This window comes from Triturus cristatus, chromosome 2_2 (assembly GCF_964204655.1).
Source record: "Triturus cristatus chromosome 2_2, aTriCri1.1, whole genome shotgun sequence".
Lineage (NCBI taxonomy): Eukaryota > Metazoa > Chordata > Amphibia > Caudata > Salamandridae > Triturus > Triturus cristatus.
Genome location: NC_140582.1, coordinates 711,278,347 through 711,301,537, shown reverse-complemented (window position 1 = coordinate 711,301,537; position 23,191 = coordinate 711,278,347). Strand labels below are relative to the sequence as shown.

The following is a 23,191-nucleotide window of genomic DNA, read 5'->3' as shown; positions in this document are numbered from 1 at the left end:
GAGCTTCGATGAAATTAAGCAGCTTAATTGAAATTCATACCTTTTTACACTTGCACCATTACTGCTCATCAACGGATTTAGGGAGACAATACGAGCGAGAAGCATAGGGACGAGTCAGCAGTACAATCACTCAATGGTAGACTGAACACGTGCTGAGAAGTGGGGAAGTGGCATGTATAGTCAGGAATGGAACGGTGACAAGTTCAGCGGGGTGAACAGCCTGTAGTTTCAGGGATGGGATAACAACAGGAGCTCAGAGGTGGATTTGAAGGGTACAGGGGTGATAAAGAACCCAGCGGGCACAGGGTTGGGCAAAAAGAACACAAGTAACATCCTCGATCTGCAAGACCCAAACTCTAATGGACTTGCCTTGACAAGCGAATGGAAAGAGCAGCATTTCAATAGAGCTCAAAATTCATAGAAGGAAATTCTTTACTCTCGGATTACCAAACTGGATTCCACATAGGAAGAGGACCTGAATTACACCTAGTGGCAATGTGGCATGACCCAAAAAAGGATTCGCGAATATTTCACCGCGTGGTAAACACCCACTCCCTTGTGCCGATGTATGCCATTTGATGATTGACACTTTAAAAAAAAATATCAACAAAACACATTGTTAGCGGTCGCTCAAAACGGTCCGGTTGTCTTATGCCTCTAAGCTTCTCCAATATAAAACATGCCGTGCACAACCTACGGCCAAATATGTCCATTGCGTGGACTCCGAGCGGGGCGTCTAATCACTGAGCTTTCATAAACGCCTGACTTGCCGGTATTTGACCTGGTTGTTGTTTAAGCGGTCACTTTCGGGTCTGATCTCTTGCTTTTTCCAAGGTTTATTTTGACTGCCCCATCCGATGTTTTTATTTAAACGTAACAGAGCAAGAAATAGATGCAAACTATTGGTGGAAAAGTTATTGACCCGTAGATTTCTGGGAATTTGAGTCCAGAGCGGTGAAATTCCTTCTGCTGACAAGTTAACTTTTCGCAATACGTCTGTAGTGTACTGTGGTGGTATTGTACTAACCATGGTAATATAGGATAACCACCTAACCCTTTATAATACATTGTTAGTGTGTTACGGTAATAAAAGGTGGCAATGCCGAAGATGGCGGCGGACTGTCCACTGTTCCAGCGCCGCTTCCTTCAACTCTGGGTCCGTGGCGCGTGCGCATGCACTGTTTAAAGTGAAAGCACGCCAGAGTTGAAGGAAGCCGGCGTGAACAAGATGGCGGCGGACTGTCCACTGTCCCACGGACCCGCGCTGCTGTCTGCTATGGACAGATGGCAAGAGCAGCCATCTTTGTCCATGCAGGCGCGTGCATGAGACCACGGGGAGAATCCATTCCAAAAGGTCCTCTCTGACGAGAGCAGCGCTTGCGCTGCTTTCGCCAGGCGAGACCTAAAAATGACATGTGAAGCACCCCAAGGCAACCATGCCTCATGAAAGATAGCCCAGGCGTGGGGATAATCCCCCACTCACGTCCTCACCGGTTGCATGCTGTTGCTGCACCTGCTCTTCCCTGGTTTGTCATGGAAGCAAGGCAAGGGAGCATGCTTTGAAGGTGTTAGTTTGTCGTTGCGGCGGCCAGGGTGTGTGTCTCTAATGAAGAGGAGCGTAGTTACATCATGATGTTCTGCGTAATGGTGTCTTAGAGCCTCACAGGGTGCATAGTTTCCTAGTAGAGGCATCAGCGTTCATTGCTACTATTGTGTAAACTTTCTATACAGTGATATTTTTAAGTCTCAAGCCATCGGGCAAAAAATGACTGTTAAAAATATTTGTTAAAAATATTTGTGAAACATGAGCTGGTAATTTATTGTAGTCGCCTTCAGAAAAAAACTAAAAACCTCTAGCCAATGCCATTCATGGTGTTCCCGGCACTACAATCCTTCTGCCTTCCATCCCAGGCCCTCTTTACTACACACCCTCTTTTTCATATGCACGCATGTGCATGCTCTTTTACATACACAGTTGTATACTGTCTCTATCATTCTTTCATGCTGCTCGGTGGACATGGCTTATAGTTGGGTCCTCCAGCAGGAGTTAAGTGCTCACTCCAGTAGACTTTTTCTCCTTCACTGCTGCCCCTTGCTTAGGCATCTTTGCGTAAGGCATCCCAAGTAATGACAAACTGGCTTACCTGAGGAATGTGATTTGCTCTTTATCTTCACAATACCCAGTGTTCAATATAATTGCGGACTTAAAGCCTACTTCCCACACTACGCATCTCCTCCCTTCCACAATAGTACAAAACCTCAACCACATCATTGCCCTGTTCTGGACAGAAATCATCAAATCATCTCTCGCCTCAGGCTGTGTACGTGACTCCCTCCTACTAGGACAAATCACACCCATACTCGGAAAACCAGAGGCAGACCCTAACCTCAGACCTATCTCCAACCTCATAGCCTTAACTATGGAGAAGTGCGTTCTTCAACAACATATAGGTGATTACAACCTCCATGATACCTTCCAATCGGGATTCTGGCAAGGCTGTAGTACAGAAACTGCCATGCTCAATTTCTCAGATGACATCCACAGAGCCTTAGATGAAGGTGCAGCATGCTTACTCCTCCTTCTTGACTTATCAGCGGCTTTCAATACTGTTAATCACTCTGCTTTGCTTGACACTTAAGACCCACTCTGGTATTAATGGCACAATACTTAAATGGTTCATATCTTACGTTTAACACCGATCGCAACAAATTAAAATCAACTCCTGTCTCTCCAAACCCACACGACACTGGCGTAATGAAAATTGAGGGGGCCTCCATGCACGGTACGAAGAGGGTCCCCCTCCAGGCTCAATCAGGAGCACACTGGCCAGAGTGCAGTGCCGAGGGTGCCCCCTGGAGCTTGGGGCCCCCCGCACTGCGGGTGCCTGTGTTACGCCCCTGCCACACGAGTTAACCTTGGTGTCCCCGAGGCTCAATTCTCTCCCCATCCCTCTTCACGGAACCCTTTACAATCGTCCTGAAGCAAGCAGGGGGTCAAATATCACCTATATGCTGATGACACGCAACTCTACTACAAAATAAAATCACCCAGTGACATCCTACACCTCAATGCCCCACTAACCAAGATACAAACTTGGTTTAATTCGAACCACTTAAAGTTGAATCCGAATAAAACTGAATTAATACCGTTCTCCCCTGAAAATAACCACCTCCTAATTCATGACTGGCTCGGGAACCTGGCTGCCCTAAATTGCTCCCTCACCCAGTCCAACTCAGTAAAGTCCTTAGGCATCACCCTGGACAAGAACTGGTCAATCGAGCATCACATCAAAAACTTAGCCAAAGGAGTGATTTACTCACTAAAACACCCCAAGAAAATTAAACATTTTATTCCCCTGACGATTTCAAGACAGTAGTACAATCTCTAGTCCTTTCTAAACTGGACTATGGGAATGCCATCTTCGCAGGGACACCGAAAATTCACCTAGCCCACCTAAGGTCAGTTCTAAACATGGCGGCTCAGTTCATAACTGTTGTTAAATGGTTTGAACACATCACACCAGCCCTCGAGTTTCTCAACTGGCTTCCCATTGAAGGGAGATGTATTTACAAGACTGTCTGCATCACACACAACGCCCTTCACACACATACCCCCAACTATCAGGACAATAAACTTAAGAAAGCAGGAAGAACCAGAACTCTGAGAAGCTCCAACTCACTTCTTCACATTCCTCCAAAACTGAAAAGGAAAACCACCCAGACTCGCTCTTTTTCTGGAAATGCTCCCAGGATATGGAACACACTCCCTAGGCTCTCTGATGCAACCCCTCCTTCTGCTGCTTCAAAAGGGATCTGAAACTCCTTCTCCTCAACAAATACCTTACCACACAGGCCAACTGAACTAGCTCACTCTCTCTGTGACTCAACCGTTTGCGATAGTTGGTTATTTCATAGTTTCAGCTGTCTAATGTGCCATTCACTCCTTTAATTTATGCTATTGTAATTAGTCTGCATTCTGTAAACACACCTTTTTTTGCCTACTGATTCTCTTTCGCTCTACTTATGCTTGCTGTTGAATCTAAGGGGTCCATTACGTTGTCGGTGGGACCGACATGCCGTCGAGCCCGTCAGTCGGATCGTATTTCCCACAACGCAGGCGGTGCCTTCTCAGGCACCGCCGTGGAGATTACGATCCACTTTTCCACCAGCCATTTCACGCCGGTTCTTCCGATGCCAAAAGGCTGGTGGAAACGCTCTTTTAGGGCACGGTGCCTGCCACAGGGTGCAGAGTTATTTGAAAACATGCATTTTTGCATTGGGGCTTGTGCTACTGCCCTTCTCTGGGCAGCAGCACTAGCCTCTATACAAAGAGGCATGTTTCCAACCGCCTCCACGGTGGTAGGATCCAAATTTGGCAGTCCGGACCACTAACTACCTGTCGATTGGTCCCATTCCCGCAACAATGGGGGTCAGACTCTTGTCTGACCGCCATCGTAATCGCCACTAAGTGTCTAGCATCATACGCAGAGCTACGTTATTCTATTTCTCTTTTTATGCATGCTATATAAAGCTATGTTATGCTATTTCTTTTTATGTAAAGTGCTCTGATAACTACGGGTTTAGCTTGCGCTATATAAAACTTCTAAATAAATAAGTACCAAGAGTGATTAGCAGAATTAAAATACAGAAGGAGTATTGCTGTGGTCCAAACCAAGAATGCAATACCCACTGTGCATATTTGCCACCTAGCCTCACCATACACAGCCAATGTTTTAAATTGAGGGCTAAGAAACATGTCCATGGATGATAACTGAGTAGCGATGACAGCTGGTAAAGTAGCAGAACTGTACTGTCCTAATGGACCAGTCACACTTGCTATCATTAAAAAATCATATGTTGTGGAAGGGAAATCTACTTGTAATCCTAGTTCACCACAATCAAGTCATTAACATCCTAGTCCACTTTCTACTCAAACGGTTCTATCTCCAAGCAGCAAGATTCTACTAAGCTTTCAAAATTAACTGTTCTTTGTTAGGGGGCAAAGAAGCTGCTGGATTCCTCAAACTGACATATTCACTTAACTCCCTAAAGAATCTGCTGCCTAATCTGATATTGCTTCCTTCATTTATTTTTCATTTTCTATGTTAAAGAGGAATTAAATGGGGCAGAGCCAAGAGGCACTGGAGGAGATCTTTTGGAGGAAAGGCAGCTGGGATCATCAATGTCATTTTGGTCCGACTAGCAGTGTTCCTTTAGAGACTGAGATGTTTACCTCATGATTTGGGCCGAGAACAAACTGGAGACCATCAAGCGAGGGATTCTTCTGGACCCCAGTACTGTCTGCAGTATGACTGTGTGTGCCTTCGTGTGAGGCGGGCCCCTGGCTGCACTGAAGGAGCTAGCCTTGTATTTCGGCACACAAAGAGGGAGGTCAGCCATACTAGGGCCTTCTCAAACCATGGCAGCCCATGTGGGAAATCGAGGGATCAGTGAGGACCAGCGCACCCTCAGGAAGTGCGGGGACACCTCTTGTTGCATTTCAGGAGCCCTGAAATACAACCCCCCTCCTCCCCCCCACCCCCCGCCTGACCACCCATGCTTAGTAGCAGCCGCTACTGAGAGGAACCTACGGATTGTACATCTGGTGACCTCCTTTATGGTCAGAAGGAAGTACTAAACTCTCTGGGAAACTGGCTGTGATGATATTCCGATTGTAAAAAGAAGAGGCTTGGAATGATGACTCTTGAGACATTGCTGGGTCTAAGTCAGGAACCGTCTGGAGCAATGCTACAGCTCAAGAGCAGAATTAAGTAGCTGGATAAGATGAGAATGGCAGCCAATTTGTGGTTTCTGGGGTTTCCCACTGCCCTCTATTTATGTAGTGTTAAAGGGTGTATTATCAGAACATCTGACATACCTGATTGCTCTTATTCCAAAGTGGTGAAGAATGCGTATTTCCTGTTGAAAAAAGGTCTTCTGATTTGAACTGGAGGTTGTGCTTATCTGTTGGATGCAAAAGACATTTTCTATGAATCACTATCTGCGAATTAGTGTAAACATGTCTTAATTTTCTGAGACTTTGCATCTGAGATCTGAACTATTAGAGAAAGACTTCCAGAACTAGGGAGTGATTTTTTTGGCCCTGTTGATTTAGTTCTGGGGGTAGATACAAGCCCATTTTAAGGTGACCAGTGGCGACAGGCAGTAAGTCTTCACTGTGCTTGTGGCCAGCTTTAACAACCTTTGACAGCTTCTTTTTTGCTGAGAGGTACATGAATTTGCAGGTGCGTGATGTTTTCTTTAGCGGTTGTTTCTTGATCGGTGTTGGATATTCCAGCCCTGTGCTACTCCTTCCCTATTTGTCCTTCTCCTTCTTGGTCTCCTTTCTTTCCTCTTGAAGTTACAAAAACAGAAAAATTGAAGCTTATCTTGATTTTACACCAGCGTTGCATCTTGATAAATTCAGGGAATCTGTTTGAACTTTTGTGATGGGGGGTGTTCATTTGAGGTATCTTGGGCCATCAGGGTCTGTAATGCTTTTTATGTATGTTGTTAATAAAATGTGAAAAATAGGATTTGAAAAAGGACTGGCAGAGTTTATTCTTAAAGCAGTGATCCTAATTCTTTCAAAAAGTAATGTCTAAATTTGATTTCTGTTGTCTGCAGAGTGGAATGTTTTAACTAATGAAGAGAAAGAAACTAGAGTTGAAGTAACAAAATGTTTTCCACCTGTTGCCTCTTGTTTACAGATTATCCTTTGCATAGTACAGCTGTAGAAGTTGAACTGTTTGATAAAGATGATGCGCCACATCATGCAAAATCAACTCCGCCTCAGCCAGTATCTCCTCCAAAGAAACAATTAGATAAAAGGTACCTTACAACTCAGAATATCTCACGCCATTCCAAGATGACCATTAAAGTCCCATTGTAGCAGTCGGTGACACTGTGCCAGTTTATTGCCCTAAACATTTGTTGAGGTTAATAATTTGACTCTATGTAATTTTGTTTTTCTTTCAAGAATATTACTTGCTCATCAGTGTACTGCTTTCTCTTGTTTTTCAGCTATCGGTGTGTTTGTGTCCTATTGTTTAGGAACTCCCTTTAGCGTCGAAGCTCTCATACCTAGGCCTACATATTTGGGTTCTTCAGTACAATTTAGACAATTTCTACAATTCTTCTCCCTCAGACAGGGTTCTATATTTTAATGAAAGTGTTTAGCCATGTTGCGAGTGGTAATCCATTCTTAAAATTCATCCATTTCCTTGCTGTCAAGTTGATTGGCAGGTCAATTACCTGATCCTATAAAGGTGTATTCTGTCTTTTCTTCTCATTTAAAATCATGTTTTTCATTTGTAGAAGGATTTTGTTACCATATGATGGAAGAGGTCCCTAATCTGAGACTCTGACAAATCCCTCATTTCCAGGGGTTGACATACTTGTTCATTAAGGCTGGGATGTGTTCATGATTATGAAGGGCTAATGTGATGCTACCTAGCTAGGAGGCTGTGTTGCTGCTGAGCTCACGCTTCTTTATTAAAATATTGTCAGGCATAGAGGAGCTGATGCTGAAAGCAGTCCTTGCATTATGGGTAAGGATGACACAAAACTGAAGAAGATAGATGTTTTTACAGCTTGGCAAGACTCTACCCCAGACAACAAGCTGCAGACCTCATGAGCACACAACCAAGTATTTTATTCCCCTGGCAGTAATGAGCGGGAATGTAAGTGGCCATGGCCCACCAGGTGGACTCTGTTTGCATCAAACTGGACAGAATCATGTGGGCTTGGGTAGGAGAACAACTCTAAAATAGAGAACAGAGTGAGTATTACAGTAATTGAAAGACACACAAATGTTGGGCGGAATGCAGAACAAATCAAAGCACTCGCCCCCAGTCAACAGATCTAGGTAAAAATCCATTGTTCTCTCGCTCACTGTGCCACCCCAGTTTAGACCCAGCCATATGCAAATCAGTCTTGACCCTGTTCCTCATGGGAACAGCCCAGCTCGAACTGCCAAGCCAGGTCCTCCCTGGACCAGAAACAAGCATCCGAGGACCGGTTTCGGGGTTTCACCCCTCATCAGCCAGGCTAGGTTGAATCCAGTGGTGCTGTGAGCCCTGGACCCACATTTGGGCATACCCGGTGCACTTACGGCGAGAAAGCAAAAGACACACAAATGCTGGACGGGATGCAGAAAAAATTAACAAATATTACAGAAAGTGGCCTTCATTCATTGGAGGGAAGGGTGCAGACACTCACTCAAGACCTCAAAGCTGCTTAGAGACGTGAAGGTCTGAAGGGAAGAGCTTGCAAGACTAATGTTCGTTTAGGCTTAATCAGGCCCCATGCAGCCATTTGTAGAAAGGCTGATATGAGATCTACTCCATGGTGCTTTGTAGTCAGATGTTTTCTTAGTACAAGGAGTACACAGACCATTGGATGCCAAACCGGAAGTCATACGGTGAGGGTCTGCGCTGAATTTAAAATTGCAGTTCAATGTGCTTGCCAATACTTTGGACCTGTTAAGAAGATGCAAACTGCTAAAAACATTACAAGCATTAGATAAAGATAATTGTTCAATACAGAAGTATCTGTTGCTGTGCAGGAATTTTCGTGCGTATGTGGTGCAACATTGGGCCAGTGATGACAGGAGGAGAAATTGCCTTTCAGCTCTGCAAACTGGAATACGCTCAGATTGAAGGACGCAAGATCCAGTGGGGTAGGGTGGCCTATGATAAACAGCATCTTAACGCAATGTGCATATAGGGTGGTTGCATAGCCCTTTGACTCTTTCACAACGAAATGTGTAACAGTTGTGCAAAGAGAGTGAAGCTCACCCCTGGTGGCCCTGAACGCTTACTTGCCTACCCACTAACTGACAGACTCTATTCATCCACTGTAAGACTGCAAGCTATTTTCCTAGACTGTTGTTTGGGGCTACTAGAGTATACTTGCAGACATGTATGCTAGATATGGATATTCTGAGCTTCATGAATCCTATGTGATGTCTATTGCTGCTCCCAGCAGGACTTTTCTGTGCTGATTGTGATGTGAACTATGTTGATGCATCTGTTGGTAACCTTGGCTGGTCATGTCATTTAGATAAACTGTTTCTGGGCAATTGGGTACCATTATTATGAGGGATTGTAGTGGATCAGTCTTGACACACTTTTTCCGAGGCCTTGAACTTGCTCCCCTCGTCTGTTTACTGGGCTAAACTCTGGTTTATCCCTAAGGGTAGTAGGGAATGTTGGGGGGTGGCTGGTAAGGGCAATATGTCTTCTAAAGGGGGAAATAAGTGTCCTCCTATGTTGGTGCTACATAGGGCCATAGTGTGGAACACAACCAGTTGGCTAGATTACATCCCGGTGATTCTGGGATTAAATAGGGGTGGCTACATGTCACTGACAATTGGGGTTGTTCTGTGTGGATGGAGGAAAGGACCATGGAGCGAAGATTTCTTTGGCTCATTAAATATTTTACAATCTCTGATGAATGTCACAGGTGCATTGTTTCTCATGGGAATTGTGTGTGTTAAACAAAATTAATGCTACTATTTGGACTTTTTCTAAGAGAGGTAGGTTGGAAACCGTCACTGGTCTAACTGTTGAGCAAGTAGCACCTGCATTGATTAAGAATGATAATGAATGGCAATTTACCTCTCCTTCCACAAAAGGGCCATTCTGGTTTACCTCTAAGACTGCAACAAGCCATGCAACCCTCCTCCCCCTCAGTCAGCATCATTGTGCTGAACTCGATCCTGTAGGAAGTCCGAGTGTACTTGCAAATTGTGAAAACAATCATTATCAATCACTTAAGGATTTTTTTGCTGAAATTTGTAACCATTTTAAAAGCTCTGCATATTATTCTGCATGGGATGTTTCAGAAATAGGGCTGAAGGCATATTCACATTGAATTGTTTTTTATTCTGAATGTTCTGCATTCAAGCCTGTGGGGCTGGGACAGCTGACTCTTCCATCCTATTCTGTGACATCTGATTCATATTGTGCTGCATTTAGGGAACCAATTGCGAGTCACTTTGAAATCTATTTGGAGTAAACCCACAATGTAGTTTCCATTGGCTAGTCTTCCCACAGATGTGGCATGGGCCATTTCCCATCTATGCATTATTAACATTCTGATGAGACAAGTTAATAAAGGTAGGGTAGAGGCTTTACCTCTGCTTTACCTTTGCATTTAGTACAAACGGTGCACCATCTCCTTTTGCCTAAACTACAGCACCAGGACCAAAACCTGCTTCAAGCACCTGAAAACCACATTCATCACCCTTCTGGAGAAGCCTTTACTGAGCCTACATCAATTTCTCCATCATGTTCTTCTTAGAATTGCAAAGTCACTACAATACTTTGCATAGGCTAGAACCACATCCAATGATTTGGCTGGCCAACACATTACACTTGGCTAAATATGTGAACTAATCTCTGGGCGCAATCCCAACACTAATGCAGAAACAAACCAGAAAAATCCCTCATTCATGGGGTCTTGAACACCACTTTACACTGTCAATCTGCATTAATCTCTCATAATATGCATGCATCAGTTCTCCTGGATGTTGGGTCGGTATTATACTCTTATATGCTGTCCTGTCCCATCTCCTGCACCTGTGTTTCATATGAACCTCATTAAACGGGACACTCTACAATGAATAGTCAGCAATCTATCCACAAGCTGATCTTCTCCCCCTGAGTCACTCTCATTCCTTTCCATCTCTTTCTTGTCTTCATTTTTTTATCATCTTTTTCTCTCATTCTTCCACAATTGCTAGGAAAGCATCTATAGTTCCTAACACTTCCTACCTCCGTGCTTTCTTCCGTAAACGCAATCTCACATTCATTCAATTGTTGACTGCCTGTGCTTTTAGCATTTTCTTATGTGCTCTCTCATGTGCTTCTTAGTCCTAATGAGGATTGTGTTGTATTATATGGTATGGTTGTGTAACCTTACCGTGTAATACTCTTACAAAACTGTCTTTGGTCCAGTCAGGCTTGTTTGTAAAGCCCTCTAGCTCAACCCTGGATAGCTGTGGCTTTGAGCAGCAAGGCTTAGAAGAAAGGAAAAAATCCAACACCAATTTATAAAAATAGATTTTATTTTTTGTCGTTTTTTAGAGACCAAGATGAGAAAAATCCACTGCAGGATTCCAGAGATACAGATTTTTAAAATAAACGTAAATATCAGTCCTTTTAGTCACGCCCCCGCAAACAAGCATTGTAAATGTAAAGTTTAAAAACGTTCTCAAACTGACATTTCTCTCTCCTCTGAGAGACAGCTTGCACTCTGGACCAGTAATTAATCATCTGTTTAATTGTACCCAGCAACAGAATCCATCAAACAGCACCATTCTTTTTAACATTCCTGGCTTTCAAGATGCATTTCGGCTGGTTCAATAGCCTTTCTCAATTTGACCTGTCGCCATTTTTCTAGGCCTTTAAGTATTCTCCTAATTAGTAAAAAAGAAAAAAAATCTTTAAATGCAGCAGTCAACACAATAGTTCCTTATTTTAGAGTCACCTTGCACATTGAATTTCAGGGCTAAAATAATGCAGCACAAAGGTAGGTCACTCATTATGTTTATAAACGTTTTAGCTTTCAATCACTTTTTTACTTCTATTTCTTACTGTGAGTAATACTTCTCCTGTGCCATGTTATTCCATTCATAATTCCTTGCTGCTTAGTACACAAATGTATTCTCCTCACCGCAGGTCAATGCCCTCGGTGCCCTACTCCTGGCATCGGTTCCATCTCCAGGAAAATGAAAGGGGGCTTCCCGCAGCATGTCAGGTCCCCGCCAGTATATATACACGCATACACACGCAAGACTTTTAAACATATATATATGTATACAACATTTCCCAAAAACTATTTATTACTGTTCTTTAATCAGCTAATGCTTTTTTCTTTTTCACTGAATTCATAGGTGTGTGTGCAAGTCTTCTTCAATGTTCAAACCCCCTGGCTGCTTTGAATCAAGTTCTATAATATACGGCACTGTTTCCCCCTCTCGGATCATTGTCCACCGCATCAATCACAAAATAAGTTAATCCTTTGGAGTCTTTATAATGAAATCTTTCGAAATGACGAGCTACCGGATAGGTCCGGTCCCCATTTCTAATAGCCCTCAAATGCTGTAGGACTCTCTTGTGGACTTCTAAGATGGTGCTGCCTACGTACCGCAAGCCACACGGGCATTGTAGCACGTAGACAGCAAAACTCGTCTTACAGGTATATTTATCTTTGATCTTCCTCATATTCCTAGTTAGCCCTGGTTTATATTTCTCCATGTTGACTCCATGAGTACAGGCCTTGCATTTACTGCATTTTACAAAACCTTGGCGTCTAGTCAGCCAATGCCTTTTTGTTGGGGTTTCTTCAAGATGTTACTAACTAATTGTAGTATCTTCATATAAGGTTTACTGTTCTCCTGTATATTGTAACTAGCTGCTCAGCCAGTGTGAGTGTTCCATGTGGAATGATGACCTGACTAGAATGTTGGTGTGTGAGAGAGACAGTTGAGAGGATGGGCTGAGCAGCTAGCAGGCTGCTCCTGGTGGGGCTATACTATGGACTTAACTATCTTAATAAATACACTTAAGACATATCCTGGCTACGTCTGCTGTGTCACATCATCCTATGGAACCAGGTCACTTCAATTGGCGACGAGTTGGACAAAAGAAACCGTGCGTGTAACCTCAACAGACTGGTGTGTAACTAAACTGGTGTGTCTTGAAGAAATTTGGACTGAAGAAAAGAAACTCCTCATTTGGCGAAACTACCTGGCACCGTGAGCCCCACCAGTGACCACAACACCGGTCGCCCAAACCTCCATGTGCCAGTTGGGGTGAGGAGTGGAGCTGCAAGCTGTTCCCTAGCGCAGCACAGAGGTTTGCCTCAGTCCAGTTTTTACTTCGAGGTGTTGTGTCAAAGAGCCTCCTTGTGGATGTCTTCGCGACCAAGATTGGTGTCTTTTGAAGGCTGCTGGCCCCTGTGACAGTCGTGTAGGAGAAGTACCTGCAGTCTCTTTGTGTTGGACTGTGGAGGGCCACTTGATGATCGTGAAGTAAGTGTTTGGGGAGCTGTCACCGGAAGAGGTGTTTCTGGTGAGGAGTGCTACTAACCCCAGATCCCTGTGTGGTACTGTTTGTCCTATATTGCGGACAGCCCCAACAACAGCGTGCTGTACCGTTTGGTTGTGCGTACACCCACAAGTCCTGCGCCTGCATGGAAAGTCTAGTACTTGGATGTGGCTTTCTACATGTCTGCAAGCTACATGGGCGCAGCACACGTCAAGACTCACATGGACAGCTGTCCTGCGATAAACCTGTCTACTGCCAGGTGTTGGCGCGACTTTGGAGGTGCCTGAAGAATGACTGTGTATGATACAGGTTTTTACAGGCTGTGCAAGGTATTATATCGAGATGTGGGCACAACGTAGAAAATGTCTACATTTTGTCTCTTTCTGCTCCCTCCAATCAAGGTGTGGACTATGTCTACTTCAGGCGCAGAGATTAGTAAACATGGCCCTGCACTTCAAATGAAGCAAGTCTGGTATGGTAACTGTTTGGTGTATTTTTGTCACTCAATCATTTTTGTTGCGGTTGTATTAGTGGACTTCTTATTTTTTTTTACTCATATTTTGGGCCCCAGCCGTCTCCCACACTTTTGGAAGTTCAACCGTCCTGTTGGTGTTTAAAATAACAAAGTGCGCCATGCTCAGCGCGCGCACTCACCTTCTTGTGGATTCTCTGACTTTCAGTGTTCAGTGACGCATAAGAATTCTCCTCCGTCTCTGCCTTACTAAGCAGCAATGTTGGGCGCACTTTCTCGCCTACAACCACCCAGCACGGCGTCATCTAACGTTGTATGCAACAGGGTTATTTGGAGCCTGAAGCCTGACGGGAATGTCGTTTTCAAAGTGAATTAGGATGAGGCTGTTTTTTTTCTACACCGGCCGTGAGTGAAAGTTGTTTTATTTCCAAGGTGACTACCATCTGGTTCCAGGATATTATTTTTCTTCTTCGCGTTCCACACCAGGATTTCAAGATACTGCCACATGAAACTGCCACATGAAGAAATCTCTTTATCGAAATGTGGAGAACAAACTTGGAAGGGTTATCGGAGCTCTTATTTTCTCGAGTGCAGCGTAGGATTGTACTTAATGGTGTAATCTTGTTTTCAGGTATTTTCTTGTATTCACTGCCCAGTGTTACGCTGCCACCTAGTGCCAAGTTTGATTTTGACTGCAATGTTCTTTTGTTTTCAGTCCGAGTGAAGTTTATCCACACTTTTCTGTTCCTGTACTTGGAGTCTGATGGTGGAAGCTTCGTTTTTTATTGTATTACTATGCAATATGTGTGTGGCAATTTTTAATATTCTTGTGTACATTTAACTGTGGGTGTGCATTTTTGCAATGCTTGTTTATGCTTTCCTTCTTTACTGAGCCTGGTTGTTGTCACTTGGAACCAATTTACTGTCAGTTAAATATGTATGCAAAGTTTTTTACTTTGATGCTATCTAATGGAAAATTCATGTTGGGGTGCACTATGTGAGAGTGTGAGAGATCGCTCACCGGCGGGTCACAGTTTAATATTGCACTACTAGTGAGAATGGTTTTGGTCACAGTTTATTACTGCACTTCTAGTGAGAATGTTTGTGCATACTTAGGGTGGTGTTCTGATTTTGTACCATTTTCATTTTTTTGTGTTAGTCGTGTAGTGTGTATTAGTCACTTTGTGATGCACATTGTCTACTATTCTGTGTGTTGGTCATGCTGTGACTCTCTTGTCGGTGCATAGGGGATGTTAGTCCCACCTATTATATTAGTAATGGGTGTTAGTCCCATATACTTAGTGTTTAGGGGGTGTTAGTCCCACCTATTAAGTTAGTAATGGGTGTTAGTCCCATATACTTCGTGTTTAGGGGGTGTTAGTCCCACCTAGTATTCAGTGTTTAGGGGGTAATAGTCCCACCTACGTTTTAGTGTTGGGTTAATCCCATTAACTACTCAGTGTATAGGGGGGGTTGGGTCCACCTATGTAAGTCGTATTGGGTTCCAATACATTTTATAGTTTGTTTTAGGGTTTTTCTCCTTTATGTATCTTATGTGGTGCTTTTTCTATCTCCGTCTGGTAGTTTAACATTTTTTTTGTGTCTCATTAAAGGAGGAGGTTGGGGATTGTGTGTGAGTTTAATGTTTTCTTTAAATTCTTAATATAAGAGGAGGATGGTGATAGTTCATTCTTATTATTCATCCTTTTCTTATCCTTTTCCTTTCGTTTTATAGTCTGGTTCCCTTTTGTGGTATGTTTAATTCATCTTACCCTTGGGTTTTGGACTATTTATCTTTTGTTTATATTTTGTGTTTAGTTACTATCTACTTTTAGTGTTCTTTATTTAGTGTCAATTGGAAAGAAGGGAGATATTGTAGTATCTTCATATAAGGTTTACTGTTCTCCTGTATATTGTAACTAGCTGCTCAGCCAGTGTGAGTGTTTCATGTGGAATGATGACCTGACTAGAATGTTGGTGTGTGAGAGAGACAGTTGAGAGGATGGGCTGAGCAGCTAGCAGGCTGCTCCTGGTGGGGCTATACTATGGACTTAACTATCTTAATAAATACACTTAAGACATATCCTGGCTACGTCTGCTGTGTCACATCATCCTATGGAACCAGGTCACTTCACTAATGCCTGTTTAAATGACTTCGCTCTCCTGAAAGTTATCTGTGGTCTGCGTGGGACTGCTTTACCAAGTATGGGATAATTTTTTACTATATGCCAGTGCTTGTTCAGAATGCCACGTATTTTATCTTGCTGTTTACTGAATGTTGTTATAAATCTACATTGGTTTGTTGTTTCCTTTATTGGTCTAGCTTCTTTTTCAAATAATATTTCCTCTCTTTTCTTTTTAGAAACTCTATTGACTGCTGTGTCTATCCATTCATTGGGATATCCTCTGCTTCTAAATCTTCGTTTGAGGATATTTAGTTTTTTATTGGTCTCTACCTCATCACTACAGTTATGTTTTGCACGAAGACATTCTCCATAAGGGATGCTTCATTTAAGATTTACTGGATGAAAGCTTTTAGCATGTAATAGGGTATTTCCCGAGGTGGGCTTTCTAAACAGCTCTGTTTCTACTTTTCCATCATCAATATACACAGTTAAGTCCAGGAAGTTAACATTGGTTCTACTGATTTCACTGGTAAATCTTAAATTTAAGTCATTGTTTAGTATTTTATCGATAGTTTTTTTACCTCATCTTCAGTGCCCTTCCACACTAAAAACAATTTATCGATAAAACGACTCCAGTGCATAATGTGTTCTTCCCATTCTTCCTGGTACTGCGTACGGACCCACCAGACCATATGCAAATTCGCATTGCTGGGGGCGAAGCAGGTGCCCATCGCAGTGCCACAGATCTGATGGAAAAGATCGCCATTAAATAGGAAAAAATTGCACACAAACACTTTTCAATCATACCCAAAGTCATTTATGTGTGTGACCATAATCTAATAGGCCTAGTTCCCAAAAAGTGTTTTGCTGCTCTCAGTCCATCCTTGTGCCTAATGCTAGTATATAGCGTTGACACATCTATGGTAACTAGTAGGTAATCATTCTCCCAAGGAAGATCATAAATTCTTTGGAGAAAATCCCCTGTATCCTGGATATAAGAGGGAAATGTTTTTACTAGAGGATTTAGAAATGAATCTACATATTTGGATGTATGCTCCAGAGCTTTTCTTATTGCTGAAATAATTGGGCGCCCTGGAGGATTTTCTACATCTTTATGAATCTTGGGAATTAGATAGAACATTGGAGTGACTGGCTTCTCACTTTTTAGAAACTTAAACTCATCGTGACTTAAGAGACCTTGATCGTACCACTGCTTGAGTTCATCAGTGAATTTCATAAAGCTCTTCACCATTTCAATCTCTTTTATAGCAGCTCTTGTTATTTAATTGCTTATATGCCTCTGCCAAATATTTTTGTCTGTCCCAAAGGACCACATTACTCCTTTGTCTGCATTGCGTACAATACAGTTATCATTGTCAGACAGTTATTTGATTAGTGCTAAATAAGTTCTCTGTTTTGACATGTTATATATATAGCTCTGCAAGCGAAACGCGTTACTGAAATAAACCAATTGCTGGTGTGTAATCCCTGAGTGATCGCTTTATATTTGGAGGTAATTTGAGCAATTCGTTCGGAGCGCTCCGCCGTCATCAGCGAACCTACTGCCGTGGGGTAACAGAAGGAGCACAAATATATATATATATTCCTCTACTCACCTGTCTCCCTTCCCTCCTGTGCTGCCTGACAGAAACAGATAATTTACTTTCACTCTTCAGTAAATGGAGCGTATAACTTTAAATGCTGATGACCTGACCATTGTCCCAAACACCAGGACAGTCACCTAAAATTACAAAAAGTGTTGGGACACCGAGACATTCCTCTGAAAACTGAGACTGTCCAGGGAAATCTGGGACGTCTGGTCACCCTAACCAATGGGGATGTTGTGTTGATAACGCTTTGCTTAACGCTCGTGCTTGAAGTTGCAATTAATATGTAACTGCAGCTTATGTAACTACACTGATAACATTTAACTTTTGCTGCTTCACAGCGGTGCTGAAAACCTGCAGGTCCAGTTATGGTCTAGAAGGCTGTTTTGTTCATTATCTCACATTGTGTATTGCATGGAAGGAAGTGCAGCCTAACAAAAAAATTTAAAACAAAAAATTGTGCTTGACGTGGGCAGGTCTGACCACGTCACAGCCCTATTTTTTAAGCTATAAAAAAAAGCTGGAGCGCGGTGGGAAGCAACATGTTAGGTAGCATTAACAGTCAGCGGGACCAGGTGGTATAAATAAAAACACGAGGGGAAGTAAAAGACGGGTGCAGGAGAAGTGTTAGTGGGGAAGAGGAAATAGCACCTCAGTCACTTCGGAAGCAATGGACGGGCACTGATTATGTTGAAATAGTCTGTGCTTGGTTCCTGCTCCACAGAAATAAACGGAAATGACGTTCGGCCTACACTAGGCAATAGAGAGACTGCAAAGAAGAGTGGCACAGAAGCCAACAAATGGTAAGCCTTAGGCGGGCTCAAGGCCCTTTATTTTAAACAAGAAGTCTTGCAAGCAAGAGCGCATTTGCTACTGCTCACTTGCCAAGGCTTGATCTCAATAAAACAGTTTTGTTAATTGGAGAAGATAGCACTCCACCTTGTTAGACTTACCCATATTTAGTTGTGCTCAAAGTTTATTTAGTCCCCCAAAATAATTCACTTAGGCTGTCGATGTTATGCCTTCGCTATCACCACTTTAAGTTTTTACTTCAGTTTCCCTCTTCTGAGTGCCAATATCACGGTCATAGTCTGATTTCTTCCTTCCTTCATGCTTTTACCTCACAGCGATAGACTTTGTATCCTTCAGTTTGTCTATATATTCAAATATAATGTTTTTACCAAAAGCTGTCAGAGCCCCAAATGTCTCCTTTGTAAGCATGTCAAAATCTTTTTGATCCCGTAAGACCAGATGTGTTTCCTGTAAATAACAAACTTCCTTTTCATAATCTAAAATCTTCCTTTCTTATCAAGATCTACAACTGACCCTTCTTGATGACCCATTCAGACATTTGTTTGATGCATCTTTATAAGTCAATTCAGGCCTATCCCTCCACCTCCTTTTCTTTTCAGATTAATATGTTATAAGTCACATGTACGTTCTATGTATTTTATTTTTCAATCGGGTAAAAAACATAGCTTGAAAGGCTACTCTCCTTGTTGACATGCACCTTAACATTCATCGTCGCGTACCCCTTATTTATTGACTATGCATAACTAGCTTCAATTATTTGCAGATAGCTTAAGTCACTTTTGTGATATGTGGAACACTCTGGGCCAACAACCTTTTATCTCCCCCAAAAGGGACCAATCACTCACGGCCATTTGTTTTATTATTCCTGTGAATGTCTCCTCATTCTATATCTCACCTTCTTCAAGCCTGCCTTTGGTCACTTGTTCCATCCTCCTGTGAGCTGGTTGATGCCTCTTTCACCAGAACCAGTAACACCATTTCCTTTTGAATAGTTTTAGTAGCGTGTCGACTGGGTTTCAGTTGAAAGTGGAGCATAAAAGGTGAACAACCGCATGTATTTGAGTGTCATCTTCATCAACTATCATGTGACTGGCTGCATCCCCTTTTCTCTGCGGAGCTCCGTTGCTCCTTTCAGTATTCATTCCTTTGATGTCTTTTGTTATGCTGTCATTAGTGCAATGCAATCCCCCTGGCCCCAATTGCACACCCACAGTTTTTGGGAACTGATTATGATGTGTATGATCTCCCCAAACTAGCCAAATCTTCTTAAATGTATCCCCTAACATTCTTCAGCCTTGGACACTAGTCTTTGAGGACATCACATTTATGTCAACAATTTGCATAACCATGAACCTGTGGTTGATAATTTGTACGGACACTGTTCACTGGAACATCCTACCTCGCACAGAGTTTACTTCAGAATTTTCATGTTTGAACAACTTTTTAGCCATGATGAATATGTGATATATTTTATATATGTATTTTAATAGACGAAATAGATATAATGTACACTTTTATGGTTGTAACAAACTAAATAAAGTTAAATTGACTGACTGACTGACAACTGGTCAGTCTTTTATTGCCATAAATTGGGCAAAGAATGTGTCAATCTACTTGGTTTGAGAGTCCTCCAAACAATTGCCTCCTGCCCTCTTATTTTTCCCCCAAACTGGTGCCCATTTGGGCAGCAGAGATCTTTGTGCCTACTGAGTTCTCTGTTTATCCCTCTGTTACCTTCTTCAAATTCAGAAATTGTGGAACAGCTCTTTCACAGGCTTCTTTGTTATTTTTTTATCACAATGTGTTATACGTTAGATAGTCATTGAGGTCACTTGCTTTACTGTGCGGGTTATTTTTCCAAGAAGTGTGTCTTGAATTTATTTATTTAGTGTTTTATATAGCGCAAACGTGACCCGTTAGGGTATCGGAGCGCCCTACAGCGATACCAAGCTATTTACAAGATACAGCAATAACAAGTGGGTTTAATTAACCATGGATCTCAACTTAACCGGTTTTGCTGTCCTCCATTAAGCCCAATGGTTTCCAAAAATGTGCCACCAGTGCATTGTAATCTCCCATAAGTGGTTCCACTTCTGTGGGTCGGTGAAACACGCCTTTGCTTTTGAATTTGGCTTCCCCTTCACTCCCACTTTTCGAAAAGGATAACCATTGGTGTGGTGCTGTTAACTGATCCTCCAAGCATGTACTTGGCAAATTGACAGCAGGTACTTTGCTTAACATGACCTCAAATTTGGTAAAAGGCGTGTTTTGTAATCAGTTAGTGTTTGACATAACTGTGATGCAAAAATTTGAATTTCCACAGTCAGGATGAGACCGAGATGAACTGGAAGCATTGGTTGTCACTTACTTTTGCCTTGATCATATTGTGGTTGACTTTGAGGAATTAATTTGGAAGAGGTATTACATAGTGAAAGCAATTAAGTTTTCCTTTGATTTGCTAATTGACATTGTTTTCCATTGTAGGAAAAATCTCGAGAACAATAAAGTGAATAATTATAAGGCAAAGAAATCAAAAAAGATTTCAGAAAAAGCTAATTTAAAGGAAACTACTGTAAGAAAGGTATGTACATTTCTACTGCAATAATACCGGATAAGTTAATCATATGCTTATGTACATAATGGAAATGTTTGTAAATAATGCACAAAAAAACCAAATAAAAAGATCTTTTTTTAAAAAAAAGAAAGGTATGTACAAATTGAGCTTATAACGTTTAGCATGTCTCAGTTTAAGAACTTTAAATACATTATTTTATAACCTGTTTCAGATGTGGCATTATGGTGTATTTTGAAATGTTACATTTTTAATACTTTTAACAATTTAAAGCTGTTTTGCATTGTAACTTTGTATGAATGAACTGAGTCCACTCAAGCCTTAAGAAACATAAACAGTCATTCCCAGTTCACTGAAGTTCAGTTGCTAAATGTTCATCCATACTATTGGGTGTTGACCAGTCTATTTTACAGAGTGGGTCTGCTGTTCCATTATTAATTAGCAGCAGAACATTTTTACTCATGAAGATCCTTTGCAGATCTTTTTCTGTCTGTAGCAATCCTGAAGGATGATGCATATTCACCTCACATCATTTATTTCAAAAGATGCATCAGCAGCGTGAAACCCTTTGATTATTTTCATTGTTTTATATTTAACTTGCACTGCAATCTTCACATATATTCACGCTGCCTGCACTTCTTGGCAGAGTGTCTTACAACCAGCTGTACTTTTACTGAAAGCTTTTATCATGCAAAGGGTTCTTGAGTTTTCGGTCTGCATACTAGGTGAGCAGGGGTTGGCAGGGATCTTCACACACGAAACATTTAATATTTCAGCATGGCTTGGGCTACTAAAACCCTCTCAGAACACAGAAACCGTGGCCCTGTGGAGGTTTCTGTATGTTATTTGGAACATCATCTTCTTCTAACTGTAGCCCAGTGAGAACCACTCTTCCTCTGATCTCCACCATGTGCTGTTTGAACATTGTCTGGGCTGTTAGTATTTGTATCATAATTTTGTTGTCAACATGGTTGAGATCTCAGTATCTTTATTACTAGCCTTCCACAGATTTTTCAAGGCACCCCAAAAAGGTTTGATTATGCTACCACCAGTCATTGATCAAGCGGGACTACCCCCTTGAGTTAAAGATGGAGAGGCCAATATTGCTCCCACCCCTCAGTATTCATCAAGATGTTACCCTGAGGTCCATCAGCCTGTAGTTTGAAGTTAGAAATTTTAAGGTTCCCTAGAAATTAAGATACACACAAACTGTTGCCAAAACATAAAATACAGCGAAACGTTGGGGACAAAATGAACAAGTATTGGCAAGTCTCGCCTACAAGAAAGCTGTTGGCTTTTTCATTGTTTTTAGCCATGTTGTACAGCTACTGTGCACCATGGCTAAAACTAAATAAAAAAATGCTATGATGTGCCCCGCACTGGCTGCACAATAGCGCTTTATTTGTATTGCTGTCCGGCGCGATGGAGGGTGGGGGAGTCAACACTGACAGCGGAGGGGGAGTTAAAAAATGTACTTGCCATTACCAGGCCCTCTTTGGCCCGGTGTCTTCGTGCCAACCTTGGTGCGCTTTTCTTCCCCTGAAAGGGGAGGGAGGTGGCGTTGGTTTGCCGCTAAGGCAGCTTAATCTGGTAATTTCCCAGTCCCCGGCAGCTGTTATTGCGCCGGTTCTGGATTCCCCCATCGGGGGCGGCCTCTGCCTTAACTCCTTCTCTTGGCCCACTTGAGTTGGTACACATCTCACATATGCACTTACGAATAAACTTACACCAGCCGTGTTTGCATTTTTCTGTAGAAATACTTGGCTGCACTTTTATGGTATGCATGGTCTCTACGTTACATCATTGACCTTGTAAATCACAGTGGTCAGTCATAATTCAAGTTGACAAGACCATAAAACATTATTACAGTATCATAACTAATTTTGAGTGTCACAAATCATTCTGACAGGATCATTATTCATATTACGAGGCAGGTCTTGAATCACGGTTGACAGATCATACATCTCTGCCATACATAAATCATTTCGACAGGATCATAAAACCTCGCTGCATGACATGTCATAAATCATCAACGGTTGACATGTCCTAAATCATCTCTACCATATATCAATCAAATCATTGTCATTTGCTTGTCATAATTCTGCCACCTTTTGTTGTTGAGGCCATCCTCCATGCCGCTTTTTGGGGTCATAAAGTTTTGTTGGTCTTTTGTTGGTTGTTTCTCTCATCGTGATAGGGGGTAGGCTCAAATTGCGACCTTGTCTGTCTACTTTGTGCCCTGCCAGCTGGCGGGTCCGGGCTGCGAGTGCCGTGCTCCGCTTACTCCCTGTTGGCCTACTTACCCTGCAGCAAGACATCCCAAGTTAAGTGGCCTTCCTCCTAAATTCCGCCGTCCTCTGTACTTCCTTTACCAACCTTCGCACCCCTTTTACTGCCATGCCGCCTGTGGGGCGTACGTTCCCAGGTGGCCCCCTCTTTTATCTTTTGGGGTTTGCTCCTTCTTCCTCTTTTCAGTGCACCCTGCGACTAACCCATCCCACTCTCACCTGTGCACCTCAGTGTCCCGGCCGTTAGGCCTCACAAGG

The 23,191-nt window shown here is 42.4% G+C and overlaps 1 protein-coding gene across 7 annotated transcripts in view; it reads left to right on the top strand.

Moving 5' to 3' along the window:
• The window catches only part of CENPU (centromere protein U), a 620,628-nt gene that overhangs the window by 285,098 nt on the left and 312,339 nt on the right, over window positions 1–23,191 (top strand). For all 7 annotated transcript variants that reach the window (XM_085641915.1, XM_085641914.1, XM_085641912.1 and 4 more), the window contains exons 5-6: window positions 6,711–6,831; window positions 20,558–20,654. In XM_085641915.1, coding sequence (XP_085498041.1) covers window positions 6,711–6,831; window positions 20,558–20,654 — 218 coding nt within the window. The remainder of the gene's footprint in view (window positions 1–6,710; window positions 6,832–20,557; window positions 20,655–23,191) is intronic.